The sequence below is a fragment of the Patiria miniata genome, unplaced genomic scaffold, assembly GCF_015706575.1.
Source record: "Patiria miniata isolate m_02_andy unplaced genomic scaffold, ASM1570657v1 HiC_scaffold_16, whole genome shotgun sequence".
In the NCBI taxonomy this organism is placed as follows: Eukaryota; Metazoa; Echinodermata; class Asteroidea; order Valvatida; family Asterinidae; genus Patiria; species Patiria miniata.
In genome coordinates this window covers 14,831,348-14,851,009 of record NW_024037054.1, presented here as the reverse complement: position 1 = coordinate 14,851,009, position 19,662 = coordinate 14,831,348, and the positions used below count along the sequence as shown (strand labels likewise).

Here is a 19,662-nt window from a genome sequence, read left to right as displayed (position 1 = left end):
GGTCTTGTAGTTATACATGTAGTAAGATTCTACAGTGCATCAGATGTTTTGTATAGAGTCATTGGTAGGCACAGGTTCAAGTCCCACAGTAAAATTTGAAAAAATTTGGTGGTCAAGTTGTACGGACTGCTGTTTCATAATGTGGAGGTTGCAGATGCAATTCGCACAGTGGGGATTTAAATTATGTAAACTTTACAAAGTGTAAAACTTGCAAGTCCCCAAGTCAGTCAATAAATGGTGACCTCATGTCTCCTGTGCTTTGCTATCGCCAAATCAAAAGTAGGGTTTTGCTGTGTGTTTTGTTTAAGTGAAAGTAAAGATAAGATGTAAAGTAAAGTCTGTCACGAGCCGATGTGGCCCATCGGGCCGGCGTATATCTCCAGTTTCAGTAGCATGAAATATTTCTACTCCCCCTGGATGGGATGCTAGTCCATCACTAATGCTGGTATACCCATTTATACTCCTGGGTGGAGAGAGGCAAGTAAGGGTGAAGTGGCGTGCCCAAGGACACAACATATGATCAGCAGCTGGATTCGAACCTCTGACCCTCTGATCATGAGTCACGAACCGTAGCCACTAGGCCGCACTCCCCAGTACAGCAAAAAGTCATAAGCAGTAAAAACATTTTGATCTTGCATTCATGGATGCACTTGTGAATAAGGCGGCCCCCCCAAAAAGGTTTAACACCGAAGCCGTAAGAGACAACTTTTTCAAGGCTTTTTTAAAAACGTATCACCCATCGCCAAAAGGCATTTTAGCACAATAACAAAACATTCACGTAAGGTCAGTTGAAAATAACTGCTGGGAAAACAGTAATTGACCTATCGCTGTAGAATCACGTTAGAATCTCGTCAACGCAGCTTGTGAAATATTGTCCAATTACATGATACACGAATGGACGCGGAATGCGCAAAATCTGAGACAAACAAAACTTAAAAGACAAAAACGGCATGTAGGGTTGTCTAATGGGTGTGGCTAACTCGCAAACGACAATAGGTCAATTGTGACAGTCCAGTTATATCTTTACTACACAAACTATATACATAAAACCACCAAATAGAAAAAACTACCCAAAAGATTAGAATGAATTAATTGAATTCAATGAATTTTTACCTTGCAATTGGATAGGTCTAGTCTCCAGAGACTGTAGCATGATTCTATGTTCTGCACAATGCCAATGTTGTTGCCTTGCAGTAACAGGACCTGCAACCGACTACACTCCTTCAACCCATCAATGGTAACTGTAAGCAGAGAAATGTAAGTACTAAAGGCCGAGGAGAACAAACTAGTTTCTCATCCAGGCTCTTTGAAAAAATGGAGAAGCAGGCCCTTTTTTCCCAAGCAGGCGGGAAAAAAGAAGCAAGCAGGATATGAAAACAATTAAAAGATTGCAAAACTATTATTATAATGAAAGTGCAATGGTAAGAATAATTTCATGAGGTGACAGATGAAATGTTCCATTCTACGAGGCGAAGCCAAGTGGAATGGAATATTTTATCTGTCACCTCATGAAATTATTCTTTCCATTGCACGAACGTGAAACGTTCATTATTTGTTTTATATAACACCTGAATAAATCCTTGTCATCTGATTGGTTGACTTTTAATAGCCAATTTATTCAGGTTAAAAACTGTTTAAAAGTTTGACAAGTTCATCATTATTACATTAATGCAAACTGTTCAACAGGTTGAGAACCATCATATTCAATTTATCTCGATTTAAAACAGCGCCGCCACCAGCAGCAGTGACACCGTTCAATGGAAGTTCTATTGACCGTGCAATAGAACTTCCATTGCACTGTGCGCTGCACGCCACGCGCGCGCCGTGTGTTGGTACAAATAATTCAATGACATGTGATCAACAATCCACTAATCAGATGACTGGGATTTACTCAGGTGTTGTATAAAGAGCAATATTACATTACAGCCCTGCTGAGATTTGTTTTAAAAAGTCTGAGCAATATGCTCCAGAGATAGCCGTGGAAAATTGGGACTTCAGATTTTTTTTTTTTTTAAATCAAAGTGTCATCTTAATGGTCTTTAACTTTTACATGGGATATAATGAATATTTTCAATACAATTCTGATAAACAGTGCTTAGGTACGTAAAAATTAAAATTGCTCTCCCCGCCCGTGCTATTTTCTTGTTTCACCCAGAAAAATAGATTTCGTTTTAAATCGCTATTTTTCTAGCAATACAAAAGTTATTAGGCCTAACTTTTGAATGAGATTTGAGACATCGAACCAAAAAATAGTCCACCCACTTGTTTTGGAATATTATTTCAAGTTATGTGCAGCCAAAAGACGCTCAGAATTTCCCGGGTGAAGTGCCAAAGTTCCTGAGACTTGACGCCCCCTAGGCCACCTGTATTGCTAGAGAACACTATCGAAATCCAGTCTTGGATCGACCACAGCTTATGATGTCAATGACAGGAATATGTCGCACAACTCAATGGTTTGCCAACACAACTCGGGAAAACTCGACCGTTGAGACAACTCCACCAGTGGGACTACTTGACCATTAACCAAGTTGAGACAATTCGAATTTGACATGGAGACAACTCCACTGTGGGAGCTGAAACGTTGCATGTACATGTGCATGTAGCTAGCGGAGGTTAATAATTGCCCGTCGATGTTTGGGCATTTGCGTTTGTGTTGCGAGCAAGTCGCAGAATCTGTGGCATGACCCTGCGCCGGGACCTGGCAAGGACGGATCCAGAACACAATTTTTTGGGGGCCAAAAAAATTGTGGTCCCCAAACAAGTGGGTCCAAAAAATTACGGCGTGGGGTTTGGGCCCATTGAAGGACCCCGAAAAAAATTTGGATTAATTTCTAGATGCTCTGTGGTGCGATCTGAGGCAATTTCTGACCACTTTAACCAATCTTTTGGGAGGAAAAGATGCCTTTATTGCAATGTCACTTAAAAAAAAAAAAAATTGGGTTAACTTTTTTTTTGGGGGGGGGGGGAGTTGGAGAGGGTGGGGTGGGGGGGGGGGGGCATGGCCACTGTTGGGCCCCCCTGGATCTGCCCTTGGGACCCAGTCAGGTGTACAGTGGCCCGGTCAGGTGTACAGTGGCACGGCCCGGTGCCGCACGGAGGATGCAGCGTGGTGCACAGCCGCGACGGCGATGCGGCGCACCATGCCATGCACGGTGGTGTGCCCCTGCATGATGATGCCTCTCCAACAATTGTGAGTCGACTTGTCTCAACGGACGACTTGCTTCAACGGATGACTTGTCTTTCCATTTGAAGTACAGACAGTCGAGTTGTCCCACCGGTCGAGTTGTCTCAACGGTCGAGTTGTCTGGAGTTGAGTTGGCAAATTGTCGAGTTGTCCGATCTTAAACTAAACCAAATAACTCACCGATTCCAAGACAAGAAAGATCGAGATATTCCACGGAATAAAGTGGGCCGCGTGATCTGGAACGCACCAACTATAGAACAAAACAAAGAAGTTTGTATGAAATCAAGGGAACGAATGTAGTATCCAGACGTCACTTCAGCGGTTGTGTACAAAGTCTATGGATAGGCCTAGTCAAGAACATTTTCTAAGTTTTTTGTAACAAAATTGGAAATGTTTCTCATCAGTCGTCCCACTTTCAACATCTTTGGGAAAAAAAATGATTGCAACCTGACGCCACTTTTTTTTCATATATCATCTCAATTACAGTTAGTCATGGCAAAAATGCGGAAAATACATGAATCTGTGACTGAGAAACATTTCTAATTTTGTTAGGAAATACTAGAAAATTGTCTTTGTTGTGCCCATTCTTGAAAATCACGCAATCTTAAGAATGCGCACGCATTCTTAAGAATGAGCGCGCATTCTTAAGAATGAGCACGCGTTCTTAAGAATGAGCGCTTATTCTTAAGATTGCATGGGAATATCACGTGCACAATTTATGAATTTTGCGCAATCTTAACAAACATTGCACGACATAATTAAGTTAAATGAAATGTATAGCGGTTAAAAGGGAAACAATTCATATAAAGAGGAAAGAAAATGTTCTATGCTTCTGTACTCGTGTAATAACGGAGGACTGGGAACTAGTCTGGGAAGTGCTTTGTTTAGGCAAGACAAGTTACAAGTCCCAGTATGTATCATATGCATGCCACGAAAAAAAAAATGATGTCCAGAAGCTGCCAAAATTGCTCTTTTGACTAGATAGAATCCAGCTCTGCGGCGTAATGGTGGGGGTGTGAACAATAAATTGGTGGCAATTTAAATGGGAAATAGCATTAGCACTATATGGGATGTCACAGTATTCATTCTCATTCTTCACATTCTTCATTCTTACGTCCGCCCCCAGCTTTTATTATCCCAAAAATCAGAATTCTTTCCAATACACTATTAGTATTAGGCCAAAAAAAAAAATATTTGGTCTCTGGTCAGACCAAAGTTCCGGAATTGACGTCGCCACGCGGCTTTTTTTTTTTTTGGTTTTTTTTTTTTTTTTCTTCAAGCTTGGATTTTACAGACAAGGTGGGGTACTATTTTGCTTTTTTTGGTGTCCTCATGTACATTGGTGTCCTCCATAATTTGCTTTGGTGCTTTCGATCATTTGCCTTGGTGCAATTTCCCATTCCTTGGTGCTCTTTGGTAAAAAAAATTGAGGTGCGGAAATAGAGGGCGCTGTTGGAGCTACCGCGGAACATTTTGGAAAAAAAAAGATCGACGCGCATGATTAAAATCGACGCACGCGCTGACCAGAGACCGACTTATTTTTTTTTTTGGCCTTATGTCTCTAAAAGTCTTATTTTTTTCCCGGTCCCCCCCCCCCGGCCCCCCCAATACGCCTATACTTTTCATATCCACTCTACTTTTCAGCGCCTTGCGTTGCAACAGTATAATTATTAAGCATCAGTGAACGAGGATGCAGCTAGACTTGCCAAGCGCAGCAGGTGCTCGGTATCGACAAGACCGTTATCTTGTCGCGCATTCTTAAGAATGTGCGCTCAATCTGGAAGAGTTATTTTTTGCGAAGATTGCGCAAGGATCCAGTTGCACAATCATAAGAATGTGCATGCGCATTCTTAAGAATGCGTGATTTTCAAGAAAGCGCACAACATCTTGACTCTCCAGACGCGACCATAGACTTTGTACCGGTACACAACTGCCACTGCCAGTCACCAGTGTCAGTGACACACAGTGGCGTCAGGATGCAACATTATTTCTTTCCCATTTCTGCAATGACTGACCTTTATGATATATGAAAAAAAGTAGTGTCAGGTTGCAACATTCTTTCTAAATCAAGTCTAGGTTAAATATTACATTAATTTCCCCCAAAAACAAAAACTTGTAACCAACCTTCGATGTCAGTCGCATCGTAACTTCATCTTTCGCGTTCTTGGTTGCACGGTGACAGAATAGTGTGGTTCCAGGGTATTATACGTTCACTTGCTGTACAGACAAGTCAGGGATTCAGACAATCTCTTGCCCCGAGGAAATTTCGCCCCCATTTGTCACCTCGCCCCATATTAGTCGGTGCATTGTGGAAAAAGCCAAACCCCGCCCCTACCCCCCCCCCAAAAAAAAAGCAAAAAAGAAACAATCTGTACTCAGACAGTAGAAGTATATACACAAGAGAATGAAATATGTGATTTAAAACTGATTTATTTGGAACATTAAAATTATACCAAACTCAAGTCTGTTTGTCTAACAAGTTACACAAGTAAATTATCCAGGCATGATGGATAATGGGTATGTTAATAAATTCTTAAGTACATAAACGCGTATGACACCATGATTTGGAAATTTCTGTTTACTTTTAATTGCACATACATAGTCCATTTTTTTATCCACTTCACCAGAATTGTTTAAGGTATGGCAATAATTTTGAAAAAAAAGTGTTCAATTAAGGTATCGCGTGCACCTGTGAATATTTCTTACAGCAAATCATGCTGTATCCAGATCACATGGAGTGAAGTTGGTGAATATGTTGACGTAATTACCAAAAAACTTCAGGATTGCCAAATTTGTTTCTCAACAGTGAAAAGAACAACACCCACATAGAAAAAAGCATGCAACTCCTTCATTTAATCAACAATTTCAATTTTACCCCACGGTTTTTCATACACTTCAAGTTCAGATTTTGATCAACAAGAAGCCTAATCTTGTAAGAAAGAAGTAAAGATAACACTACATCACATCCTTTCGAAAGAAAAATGAAGAAACTACTCATTTTTAAGGATTTGTTTAATCTTAGCCATCTATGAAACTACTACAAATCTTCCTGAGAATCAAGGAATACGGTCAATAGAAGATATTAATATATAAGGGTATGCGGGGTTAAAAACAAAATTACTGAAAACGAAAGTTTACACCCAACAATGGAATGACTCAATGACAAACAAATTGAATCTAAAGGCAATTTTTTTAATGAAAGCAAACATATTCTGTTCCTTTTTTTCAGGACTTTGCCAAATTTTATCACCTTGGCATGGTGGGTTTAAAGGTAATATACAACATTTGCAAACATCAATTAAACAAAACTACCAAAATTATTGTGAAATTCCTTACTTGACTGTAAGTGAATAATAGTCTCATGCATCCTGCGAAATCATGGCACCTGGTGTGCTGCCATTTACAAGAACAGTGGAATTTTTGTATCAATTTCCAACGATTGCCAGCCGACCATTGTTGGAAAAAAACTGACTTTCTTCACATACTGGCCTCAATTTAAATATAGTGAGACCACATTTTGCTTGCAATTGGTTACACATCCGCAAGCTAGTTAGTCTGGTTCCCTGACCTGACAACTCCCGACAACCACAATTTGCACCTTTCCTTGTCAAGTAGGGTCACAGAACCAGACTATAAGAACGGCATTTTGTTTTTTTGGTTTTTCCAGCATCTATGAACACCAAACTTTAAACAGGTCAGTGTATTAAACAATATCTGCTATAAAATATTGACCCCCAAAGCCATCCATTTCGGAAAACTACAGCAAAAGCAAATGTTGTATATTTACCCTTAAGATGTTGCAAGACGTAAATCAAAAACTTGCAATCCTATATTAAACTAGAATTTTCAAGTCTGGGGTGCTGTCATTTTCAAGAAAAGTTGAATTTTTATTTGTGGTCATCCATCACTGGAGAAAAAATAACTTTTTTCAAATACTGCAGTTAGTAAGTCCACATTTTGTTTGTACATGTATGTAATTGGTTACACATTCGTGAAGCCAGCTAGTCTGGTTCCCTGACCTGACAGTTCCCCAACGTGTATAACTTTTTGTCTGAAGTAGGGTCAGGCGACCAGACTGCAAAACAGTATTTTTTTCTATGAACACAAAACTTTAAACAGGTCAATGTAACAATATTTTCTGTAAAATACTAACCCCCAAATTCATCCATTTCTGAAAATTACAGCAAAAGCAAATATTACCTTTAAAAGCAATCTTTGGGAAAATGATATGCTTATTTTCTTTCAAACATGAAATAAAAAGTAAAATGATTTCATTTTATAGCTTAATAATGACATATGGAGCTTTTAAAGCTAAATGGATCTTGGAATACACATTTCCAATGATAAAACATTTGCCGATCTTAATCAATCAGCTTTGCAAACATTACAGCATACTTTTTAAAGTTCATTTATGTTATACTACTATTTGTTTTTATCAAAACATAATAAAGACATCTGATAAATTGGCTCAACACCCCCACAATCTGGCTTGCCTTTTGTATTAACCAACTTTCCCTTTGAGATAAGAAGTTTACAATCAGTTTATGTTTTCTAGCTACGAGTTCCAAACCCTAGACACTTAAAAACACTACTTCTAGACTCATATAAAATCTGCTAATATCAACTGTTGGGTTTATATTTCAGATGTTCTGATAAATCTTTCAATATCTTACGCCCAACTTGACCCTAAGCTCCCAACTTAAGTAACTGTTCCATCTCGAGCACTTAAGTTGGGAAAACGAATGTCACTTGAGTTGAAATGCATTACAAAGTGGCATTATCATGATAATGATTACATGAAAACTTGCTGCCTGTAACACTTTGCATTTGAAATTGCCTTCGAGTCATTTACATGTACATTGATTATATTACATTATATTTCAATCAACAAAATTATCATGTTAAGATTGTAAAAAAACTTATCCATGATACTAAATTCACCAAAGATCATTATGCACATCAAGATCAGTGTGAATAAGCATATACTACATGTACTTTTGTTGAAAATGCCACAAATGTGACTCCCTTTTCTGTGTTAGGCCAAGCCAAAAAAATATACAAGTTTCTCATCCATGGCTTTTTCCTTTTTCACGTCAGCCTCCTCCTTTTTTTTTCTTTTCTTTTTTAATTCATATGTAATGCGATCAAGCTAAATGAGTCGTTTGTCAGGAATTTTTATTTGGAAATACAGGCCAAAATAGGGCCACTTCATCACATCACTTCATCACATTTCTTGGTGTTCCGACTTCCATAAGTTTTTAACTAACGCTGGTATCAGCATGCGGTTTTTACATCAGTAATGCTGAGATTGTGCTCTTTTCAAATCTGTAATAAATTTGTGTTGACCAGTGGGGTTGACAAACGACTCATTTACAAAATGTAGCTTGATTGCATCACATATGTTTGCAATTTATTTGCAAATGGTGTCAATATGTTGTCTTTTTATTTGTTTCCAACACAATTGTATCTATTTGGAAACCACTTTGTATCAGCAAAAGAGTCAAGGAAATGGAAGAATCCATCTGACATCTTGGGAAAGAAAGGGGGCCGCCTCATTTTTTTTTAAAAGCCCCGACGAGAAACTCTTTTTTTTTTACTCGGCCTTAAGTACATATGCTGAAAACCTTTTTTGGGGGGCCTCTATTTCTAATTCATAAAGCTTTTTTTTAAACACTTACATGTAGCCTTAAGAGTGTGACGGCGAATTGACAGCAGTTTACCGTGTTTACTACACAACCGTCTCTACGCAGTGAATCAACATAAAAACAACAGAAAGGATATCATTATCAACACAATATAAAGCAGCACTCTGCTTTGCCAGGGTTAAAACCAAATAAAAATCAGCAATCAATCGGTTTTCTTGGAGGACCGACCTCGAGCGCGAGCGATGTTGGCCTCCCGCTTCGCTTTCCTCTTCTTCTCTTTCTCTTTCTTGTCAATGTCCTTCATCAGGATGTAGGACAAGATGGCGCTGATGATGAACAGTGGTGTCAGGAAGAGAAACACCGTGTACAGGAAGCCGTAGGGGTCCTTGGCCACCCACAGGATGATGTTCTTCTCAAACCAGTATCTCCACGTGCCGTCATCTTCGCCGGGGAAGTCGTCGAGGTTTTTCGGCTCGGTTGGATCGTCAGCACCGTCTGCCATGATTGCTGCCTGCTCCCTGGGTTAACATGGTAAGTAACAGGGGAAGCAAAAGATTAAAATTGATTTGCTTCCCATATCTCAAGGAGTCACTAACCCTAACCATCCCAAATCCTCCAAAATCCTTTTGCAAATAGGAGGAATTTGCAGGATTGAGGTTACATGGTGAAAGTGTGTTGCTGATTTCGGAGGACGCACTGTGTCAAGGTCTTTGGCCGGACCATGTGTTGTTTATGCTCAGCCTAGCATAAATTGAATCCTTGATTATACTTGAAATCCTCCACACTGCTCCAGGATGTCACTGCCTCTGCCTCAACCTATTGACAGTCATAGCCGGAGGATTTTGCAGGATTCAGGCAGTGGTCACCTCTCCACGGACCATATTCAAGAAATAATGGAGAAATTTGCAGGGTTGAGGGGCAAAAAGGCCTACATGTAGGGAGTTAGGGCTAAAGAAATTAGAAAGCACTCAGAGAGCATAATCTCCGCCAAGGCTACACAAATCCCCGCCATATTGTCCATGTTGTCAGTACACCCAATAGAAATACTCGCATTTCCACTGGACTTCCACATTTAATTGCACGTTCCCCACTCCCCCATAGCATCAATTGGTCGAGTCCATTGACCTGTTGGTTTCAATGGTGTGTGCGCTATGCGCTCATAGACTGCATGCTGGGCAATTCCACGGTTACTCACGTTACATTTTTGTTTTCCTTGGGCTGCAATTACCTTACTGAAAAGGTTTAATAACTGTTATCCCCATGGTAGATAGAGTAGACCTAGACCTACCTAAGCACCAAAGATGACATCCAGAAAAATGTTACTCACGTTACGAAAATGTATTGTGAGTAACCGATTTTGTGCGTCTTGTTTATCATACATAACACATTTTTCTGGATGACATCTTTGGTGCTTAGGTAGGTCTACATGTAGGTCTACTCTATCTACCATGGGGATAACAGTTATTAAACCTTTTCAGTAAGGTAATTACAGCCCAAGGAAACTCAAAAGTACATCAAATATGTAACGTGAGTAACCATGGAATTGCCCTGCTGCATTACCCACACGTCTCTACACATATGTAGCATATTGGCACATACAACATGGTGAAGAATCCTTTAAAAAAATTCCCGCATCCTGACCCAGACCAAGTTCACTTCCAACATCTAATCGATTTGTTACATGAACCGAGCACCACCCCTTACAAAAATGTAATGAAAATCCGTCCGTAACTTTTTGAGTTATCCTGTTATAACAGACAAACAAACCAACCAACCAACCAATGCCGATGAAACATTAAAGGGGCACTACATGTAGGTCCTGAAATCCCCGAAAATGTTATGTTTTGGATTGTTTACTTAGCCTATTTCAAACATCTGGTTGAAAGGAAACCAACCTAATGTCTTACCGTTCCCGAGAAAAGACGAAAAAAACCCGCTTGTTTACATCGGATATGACGGAGTACGAATACGTTTTTCGTGTCGTTCTCATGTACGCTATACACGTTGTGTGTCTCGGGAACAGCGCGCGGTGACCAATCACCAATGCAAAAAATTGTGGTTTCTTCAACGTCCGCAAAAGGCGAACACTTTACGCGTACGAATGAAATCACAACTAGCATCCAAACAGCTTGAATTTATGGGGTCGCAAAAGTGGACCCCGAAATTCGTTCTCGCACGCATACATGTAATACAGGAATAAAACAAAAACGCCCAGTTTTGAAAGGATAGTTGTGTGGATGTTTATATCCTACTTTTAAAAGTTATTTCCGATTATCATCATCTCGTTCAAAGCGCGGTTTGTAGCCCAATTGGGCTGCTCCAGGACCTAGTGTCCCTTTAAACCTCTTTGGCGGAGGTAATAACAAATTCAAGTCCAATACAAACTAGGATACTTTGTGTACAAGTGCATTTGAGAATTACTTTGTGTACAAGTGCATTTAAGAATTACTTTGGATAAGCTGTATTCCTTAATATCTAGTATCCCGATAATTTCAAAAGAAATTTTCAAAAAAAAATTATTGTCCCAAACTTTCCTCTGGATACAGATTGTTATGGCAAAAACCAAAAAATGTAATGAAACCAAAAATGTTATAGTGTAGAGGCAGTGTATATTTGACCATAAACCGGTCCCCGGTTGTTTTCGTTTTTGTACCAGCACTGCAATGAACATGCGCAATGGTAGACCTGTGAACGTGGCGTTGTAAACAACGCAACGTTCCGGTGTAATTTTGAAACATTCAATGAATTTTATATTTTGATCCGCGACGTTAACCATGTATAATTTTGCCCTATAGGTTAATCACTTACTTGTTAGGCTTTCTGTGAATTTACATGAGTGTTGGATCTGTCATTGCCAAGGAATTTGATGAAAAATACGGCACAACGAACGTATTCAAAATGATCAGAAAATAAAAGACACGCATGGTACTCTGGTACCCTGAGTTCTGCATGCGCAAAACGGTGGGAGTCCCACCAGTGGGTACCCGTCTTACGTGGCAGGGTGACCGTAATACCATGTTAAAATTCTGCTAAATCCACTTCAAAATCTGCCAAATCACCCAGCATTGCACAAATTCACAATGAACATTTAAAATCGCATGGATATCGTTAGAGCATTGCCTTGCTGTTCCATTGTTGTGCAAGGGTTTGTTTCAGGGTTCTTTAAAAAAAATAAGCTATTCCTAGCTTGAGTAACTCCAGCTCTAATGCCTATCGCATTAGAGCTTGATTGAGAAAAGGATTAGGATTGAGAAAAGTCTGTTTTTGATTGTAAAGGTGATTTATGAGCAATAAAAAAACATGTTTAACTCTAATCTGATCAAAACAAAACAGGGGTCCTGTTGTGCGCTTTCTTGTGATTTGCGCAATCATAAGAATGCGCATGCATATTCTTATGATTGCGCAACTGGATCCTTGCGCAATCTTCGCAAAAAAAAATCTTCCAGATTGAGCACACATTCTTAAGAATGCGCGACAAGATAACGGTCTTGTCGATGCCGAGCACCGGCTGCACTTGGCAAGTCTAGCTGCATCCTTGTTCACTGATTCTTAATAATACTGTTGCAACGCAAGGTCACCAACCTCGTCCCCAGGGACGGGTGTCGAGCAGTACGCGCCCACCACTACCTGCTCTCTCATCCTGGTATTGGATCATTTCCATGTGCAAGATTTTTGAACACATATGCAAATAAGGAATAGTCTGGTGCCTGCCTGTGCGTTACATTACCGTTTGTTTTTGTATGCGGTGTCTGGGGTAAAAACAGCATCAATTTGGGGCGCCGTGAGTTACGAAAAAATGTTTTTTTTTTCAACATGTTACAATCTGGCCCGCCAATATGCAGTATCACATTTCATATTAATATGAGCAAACTGGAAAAGAAAGGAGTATTTTTGAGACTTGGACGTTAAAATTACAATTAACGTGAAAACACGTACAGTGTACATGTGTAAATGCACGTTGGAAATAACAACACCAACTACACGATATAAATCCATTACCAGCAAAGTGCGGTATCGAATCAGGATACAGGAAGAAAGTTTCCTATCCAGGGCTTACTATTGGCAACGAGGTTGGAAATAAAGTAAGCACTGGGGACGAGGTTGCAAGGTACCTAGGAAAAGATTTAACGATGAAAAGTAGAGTGGATATGAAAGTATTTACACATATTCGGGGGACCGGGAAAAAATAAGAGACATAATATTATTAATATTATAATAGTGCAGTGGAAAGAATTCTGATTTTTGGGATAACAAAAGAGGGGGGAACATAAGAATGAAGAATGTGAAGAATGATGAGAATGAATACTGTGACGTCCCATTAGCGCTAATGCTATTTGCCACTTAAATTTACACCAATTAATTGTTCACACCCCCACCATTAAGCCGCAGAGCTGGATTCTATCTTGTCAAAAGAGCAATTTTGGCAGCTTCTGGACATCGTTTTGTTCGTGACATGCATTTCATAAATACAGCCTTAAGGGACTTGTAACTTGTCTAGCCTAAACAAAGCACTTCCCAGACTAGTTCCACGTCCTCCGTACAAAACTTCCCACAGTGGGCAGAAAAAAAAAAATTAATAACAGGTTAAATTTATTCAAATAATCGTAGTTATACGATTACGAGTACAGAAGCGTAGATCATTTTCTTTCCTCGTTATATGAATTATTTCCCCTTTATTAACTGCTATAGGCCTACATTTCATTTAACATATTTAATTATACTGTGTAATGTTCGTTAAGATTGCGCAAAAATTCATAAATTGCGCACGTGATATTCTCACGCAGTCTTAAGAATGAGAGCTCATTCTTCAGATTGCGTGCTCATTCTTAAGAATGCGCGCTCATTCTTGCACATCCTGATTGCACATTTGCAGTATTGGCTTTTGAAAATACTCGGAAAATGCTTGGCCCTAACAAATACTGACTTCATTTCTCATTCATGAAATGCAACAGGAAACACACTTTTACCTTACAGTAGATTGGCGTTTCTATCCGAATTCAATGCTCCGTTTTCTGCAAGACACTGTTTTTTTTCGGCACAAAGAAATTCAAGGTCGCAATTCCATGGGCGCTGCCATATTGTGAACGGATTCCTGGGTAATTTTAAAGCATGTATTTATAACTTCTTTATAAACCTTAAATATATCGTTTATATTTCTTTTTATTTAAATATTAAAAAAAAATTGTATCAACTTTTACTTCTTTGATTAGATTTAATTTAATTAAAATATTTTAATTGTAAAATAAATTTCTTTTTTGTTGACTGGGGTTCTATACTTTCATCAAATTAAAAAAAAATGATGTAGTAAGTTTTGCGTAATAAGGCAATGTAAGGAGGATCTCTCGCTCGGGGTCGCTCGTGTGCGTGTTCGATCGTCGATCGTACAGGGCCGAAGAACGGAACTTGTCTTAATAAAGTGAAAGTTGAAGTTTGATTAATCTTGAAGACTGGACCACTGGTAAGGGAAAAAAACCTTTCTTTCCTTTGTTAGCCGACAATACAGAGTCAGAGATGACGGCGCAATGTCCCTTGCATACGTGTGGTTGAATAATTAAAACTAGTTTTTATTTTAAGTTAAGTAACCACCTCCAATCCGTCGATGATGCATGATGTAACTTTCTCCACTTCATTTTCAGCTGTTCACTTCATCAATATAAATCATATAGAGCAAGGAACGGATAATTATGCACATTTCGTCAATTGTATTTCTAAGTCATGTAAATTACATCAGGCTGATTTAGTGTAACTGTCTTGGATTTTCCTCCATATGATTATGAATTTAATTTGTGCTGCTGTCAGGATTCAGTGAATACATGATAAACTATTCTATTAACTAAATAAAATGTCAAACATCATTTTACTAATAATACCAGCCTACTTTCTGTAGGAATATTTATTTCACTACATTTTAATTAACTAATGTTTTTACTTTAATTAACCAATGTTTTTACTTTAATTAACTAATGTTTTTACTTTAATTAACCAATGTTTATACTTTTACAAGTAGGGGTCCAAAACTAAGTAAAAAACATTAGTTAACTATTGTGTACTGTCACAATAAATGTTCTTGTTCTACAATGTAGTTGCATTAAACTCTCTATTATTTTTTCATCATTGCTTTTAAATCTTTTATAATTTACTTTTGTGTTTAAGTAATGTTTAAAATAAATTTTTAGATTTTTTGAAGGGTTACTCATTATTTCAATAATTTTTCAATTTCTGTCGACTCTTGCCTCCCCCCCCCCCCCTCACGTACCCTGATACTGCATGTTACGGATCACGTTTGCCATTTTTGCGTCATGAGTAACGTTGTGCATTTCTCCATTTTGATCAAGTATTGTCAGCTTAATATCCATAACATGGAGGAATAAAAACAAAATTGTATGTTTTATGTATTTTTGCCTTTTGAAGGGAGTGGGAAGATGTCTTGGTGCAAATGAAAGTAATCTGAAAATACCGATATGTGAATAAATACATGTAGGCAATCAGCACTAAATAAACAAATATGCAAATTAAAACAATTCCCAACCTACTTAACCTAGTTTTGAAATGGCATGTAAACGGAACCCAATTCTTTTCTTGGCGTGATTAACCCATCAAAACAGGTCTATTTAAGCCAATTGATCCAGTTGAGCTGTACCACTAAGAACTTGGAATAACTTGAGAAAATCAAGAGCTTTGTTGTGATCACATCTAATCTGTTGTTTATTGCATTGTAGAAATCAGTGACGTAACAAAATGGGCGGCGCTAGTTCCACAACAGTTCAGGCATCCACCACCCTTGCCACAACCATCATACCATCACCCACATCGACAGAAGATAACCCCGCAACTACCAGAGTAACCTCGAGTACATCGCCCCCGAAAGAATGCCCCATGCACTCTAGTCGAAAAGACGAGCAGTTAGACATTCGGAAAATGGCTAAGACTGGACAGATACCCAGCGGATGTCCAATGCACAAGAAGGAAGGGGCTGAAGTGATGACCACGGGGGCAGCGGTCAGCGAGTGTCCAATGACAGGCGCTTCATCCCCTGCACTGATGACCGACAGCAGAACTGATGACATCGACCCACTGAACATGGTGAGTGCACAGATACCCACCAGTGTAGACGGGAGGTATTGAATAGTCGTTAATTAACGTGGTGTTCATTGTACTTGATATTCCTATATTTTTGCATCAAAGGGTAGCCTCATAAATGTGGCTTAAATACTGGACTTCCTCCGTATATTCAGCCACACTCTCTATGTACATATACCCTGTGCATGGACACCCCCGTTGCTAAGGGAGCAGAAAATCAAATCAAGATCAAAATTATTTTATCACTTTAATTTTATCAAATTTTTGCAAAGTGCATCGGTATTCGGTACAGCTGTTGCCTGTCATTCAGTATTGGTCTGAAGTGGGCCCACATGCATGCACTTTTGACCAGAATTGAATGGCATTGGAAAAAAATGGGGGGGGGGGGGCAATTTTTTTCTGTGTACGATATGGAGGTGTCTGCATGTAGTCAAGGGTAAAAGGTAGTACACATGTAATTGATGGTTTTGGGGGTTTTCCTTATTTTTCCTAAAAGAAAATTAGGGTAGGGGCTGTCAAAATAGGGTAGGTAGGGTAACTGGAAGCAGAACAATTTTTTTGGGCCTTACCAATAGCTGGTTACTAATAGCCGCACACATCATAATGCACAGCAGGGAACCAGGACCAAGAAGTTTTGTGATGACATTTTGACCATCACTTGACTAGAGACATTTGCACATTTCTATAGTGCTTTGGTCTAAGTTACGTCACAAATCAACCACTCGTCGTCTAACGGTCCTCGCCCGAACTTGCTGAATGTATACAAACCTTTTCTTCTTAATACAGATGCCGCCCCCAAACCAAAGACCCGCCCCCGACCAGCCCTTCTCCCTCTCCACCGACCGACAAGTCTCCAACATCCCTAAGGGCAACAAGGACGGGGAGCACTGGGTCTACCCCTCGGAGCAGATGTTCTGGAACGCCATGCTGCGGAAAGGCTGGCGCTGGCAGCCGGACGACATTTCGCAGGGCGACATGCACAACATCATCAAGATCCACAACGCCAACAACGAGCAAGCCTGGCAGGAGGTGCTCAAGTGGGAAGCGCTGCACGCCAAGTGAGTGAGGGGTCTTTGGCCAGGCTGACAAGAATCATTTCCAAGCCAAGTTTAAAGGGATATAGGATCATTTGCATTTATCCCAGAAGTAACCCACTGTATTATTATCAAAAAAGCTTGGATTAGAGATCGTACTGGTTCTTAACACCCCATGAAATTTGTCTATCTGGCTTGCTGTCATTGAGAAGAAATCAAGAAATGTAGGTGATTTTCAGTGATCTGACTGATTTTTGGAAATAGTGCCGTTGACAAAATCGTCTTTTGTGATCAAGAGGCAGCTTTTTGTGACCCTCAAAGAATTTCTCTTCACACTAGCCATCTGTTCGAATGGTTAAGGTTAAATAGTTTTCTTTCAGAGAACACCATAATATGTACTTTTTTTAAACCTACAACATAACATTTATTTCTTGTTGATCTTCTTTTCTCTATTTTTGTAGGGAGTGCGGCGACCCCAAGTTACAAAGCTTTGGAGGAAAGTACACTGCCCTTTCACCAAGAGCCAAGTACAGAATGTGGCTCGGGTAAGTCAAACTGCAATTAACAAAAAAAGGAACTCTGCTCTCAAGTTTAGAGCTGTAAATAAAAATCAAACCTGTTTTCTCTTGATGTAGAGTGCAGTGGCCTCGAGCAGGAACTCAATATGTGTAGGCAATTCTGCTGGTTATAATTTCCAGTCTTAGGCCTGCTTGTGTTCTTGGGCAAGACACTTGTCGCCAATTGCTTCCTCAAACCCAAGAGTAGATGGGTACATGCGAGGACAGAGGACGATTGATGATTTTAGGTGCTCTGCAACAAAATGGCGGCATAGCAGTATACTTACCGGGGAGCTGAGATGGTCTTTGAATGGTTTTTGGTCCCAAAGATCAATCCTGGTGGATATGTGAACTTAATAAATTATACGCATTGGTACTATTTTAATTTTTTTTTCATTGATGTATAGTTACGAACGCCCATTTGACCGCCATGACTGGATCGTTGATCGGTGCGGCAAGAAGGTCCGCTACATCATTGACTACTACGACAGCGGCGTGGTGGACACAGACACCTACAAGTTTGCCCTGTTAGACGTGAGGCCGGCACTAGACTCGCCCGGTGCCGTTTGGGACCGCATGAAGGTGGCTTACTGGAGGTGGATGTACGATGCAAAAGATGATGGAGTTTAGTTAATACACTGCTGTCATTAAGTTTGGAATGATTTAAGTTATTTGCAAGTTTCGAATTGGGGATTTGAAATGGAGGTTGCTTGTCCAATCAGACTTTATAAGTATGTTCGGTTTCACATGTTTTTTATTTAATGTTAACAAGTTAATGCACCCCTCGCTCTATGTTTAAGAATGAGAATACATGTAGGACAAAGAAGTTTTATTGAGGCATTCGCAATTTCCCTTACAATATGAACCTGTTTTTTTTTAGCTGTCTCATATTTATTCGTTTTACAGGTTGATGATTTCCATGATTTTCATTTCCATGTTTATCAGAAAGTGTCTTTGTTATTATCATTAGAAATCTCCAATTATTATCTTTCATCAATGAGTGTAAATAGGAAATTCAATTTTCCATTTTTTGTTTTCAAATTGTTTGATTTTGGTTTTTTTAACACTAAAATATTACTTTTAGTTTATTATGCCATTTCCAGACTTTGTTTTAAATTGACAATATCATCCCTAGTTACTACCAGTATTACTGTATGTTTCACTTCCACTTACTATAAAAATGGTGTCTAATTAACCCTAACCACCCTGAATCCTTCAAAATCCTCTTTGCCAAAGTGGAGGAATTTGGAGGATTGAGGTTACATGTACATGGCAAAAGTGCGTAACTGATTTTGTAGGATGCAATTTGTCAAGGTCTTGGGCTGGACCTTGTGTTGTTTTTGCTCAAATATATGCATAAATACAGGCCTGGATTATGCTTGAAATCCTCCGCACTGCTCCAGGATGTCACTGGCCAAGCCTCAACATATGGACAGTCACTGCCGCAGGATTTTGCAGGATTCAGGCAGTGGTCAACCCTCCATGGAACTTATTCAAGAAATAATGGAGGAATTTGCAGGATTGAGGCAATATGCTATTTCTCTATGGGGCCAATTGGAGGATTTTGCAGGATTGAGGCTACATCCTAGCAAAAAGTGGCCTAGCTAGGGAGTTAGGGTTAAACAGGTTTGCATTACAATTTGTATGATGATTTCAATAAAAAGTTTCAGTATTTTAAAATAGAACTAACCATTTCCAGCTCATTTCATTTCTGTGTTAGTGTCGAAATTCTTTCTCCAATTTCACTCAATGCAAACGATTCATCACAAATGTGCACAGATAAAAAATTTAGTTGAAATATACTTCTCATATCTAACAGTTTGTAAACACTTTGTGCAACTAATTATTACTAGACTCTACAGTAAACATACAAAACAGGTTTTTTCCTCACTTTCCTCATATTGAATCTTAAAAAATATAGTTTTGGTTTTATACAAAAAGTAGCATAGCCTTTCCCCTTCCTTGGACAATTTGTTAGAAAATATCTTGCTTATATGTGCTTATATGTCCTCATATGTATATGTGGTAGTCATATCCTCACGTCACAACTTGTCCAGTCTTGACTGACAAGAAATTAAAAAGAATTATATAACTGACATACAGATCCATGTCATTTGATTGGTGGAACTCACACCATGTGACATTCGTTATTGCTCCCATTC

General features: G+C 39.2%; 3 protein-coding genes across 7 annotated transcripts in view; 1 reads left to right on the top strand and 2 right to left on the bottom strand.

Annotated features, from left to right (window-relative positions):
- Nucleotides 1–5,420, bottom strand: part of LOC119723086 — a 37,666-nt gene extending 32,246 nt beyond the window's left edge. For all 3 annotated transcript variants that reach the window (XM_038193598.1, XM_038193596.1, XM_038193597.1), the window contains exons 1-3: nucleotides 5,309–5,420; nucleotides 3,365–3,434; nucleotides 1,114–1,241 (exon numbers count right to left, since the gene is read on the bottom strand). In XM_038193598.1, coding sequence (XP_038049526.1) covers nucleotides 1,114–1,241; nucleotides 3,365–3,434; nucleotides 5,309–5,326 — 216 coding nt within the window. In that variant the 5' untranslated portion in view covers nucleotides 5,327–5,420. The remainder of the gene's footprint in view (nucleotides 1–1,113; nucleotides 1,242–3,364; nucleotides 3,435–5,308) is intronic.
- A 3,400-nt stretch (nucleotides 5,421–8,820) lies between these two features.
- On the bottom strand, nucleotides 8,821–13,931 carry LOC119723085 (small integral membrane protein 15-like). Its single transcript, XM_038193594.1, has 2 exons — nucleotides 13,802–13,931; nucleotides 8,821–9,347 (listed from the first exon to the last, which is right to left on the bottom strand). Exon 2 carries the CDS (start codon nucleotides 9,329–9,331, stop codon nucleotides 9,032–9,034), a length of 300 nt encoding a protein of 99 aa, XP_038049522.1. The 5' UTR covers nucleotides 9,332–9,347; nucleotides 13,802–13,931; the 3' UTR covers nucleotides 8,821–9,031.
- On the top strand, nucleotides 13,837–18,647 carry LOC119723084 (cytochrome c-type heme lyase-like). Of its 3 annotated transcripts, none has more exons than XM_038193593.1 (5): nucleotides 13,837–13,925; nucleotides 15,549–15,912; nucleotides 16,696–16,967; nucleotides 17,405–17,488; nucleotides 17,908–18,647. In XM_038193593.1, exons 2-5 carry the CDS (start codon nucleotides 15,568–15,570, stop codon nucleotides 18,128–18,130), a joined length of 924 nt encoding a protein of 307 aa, XP_038049521.1. In that variant the 5' UTR covers nucleotides 13,837–13,925; nucleotides 15,549–15,567; the 3' UTR covers nucleotides 18,131–18,647. The 3 variants fall into 3 exon arrangements, with proteins under 3 accessions (XP_038049521.1, XP_038049520.1, XP_038049519.1); XM_038193592.1 differs by lacking the exon at nucleotides 13,837–13,925 and adding an exon at nucleotides 14,140–14,279; XM_038193591.1 differs by lacking the exon at nucleotides 13,837–13,925 and adding an exon at nucleotides 14,140–14,287.
- Nucleotides 18,648–19,662: the final 1,015 nt, after the last annotated feature.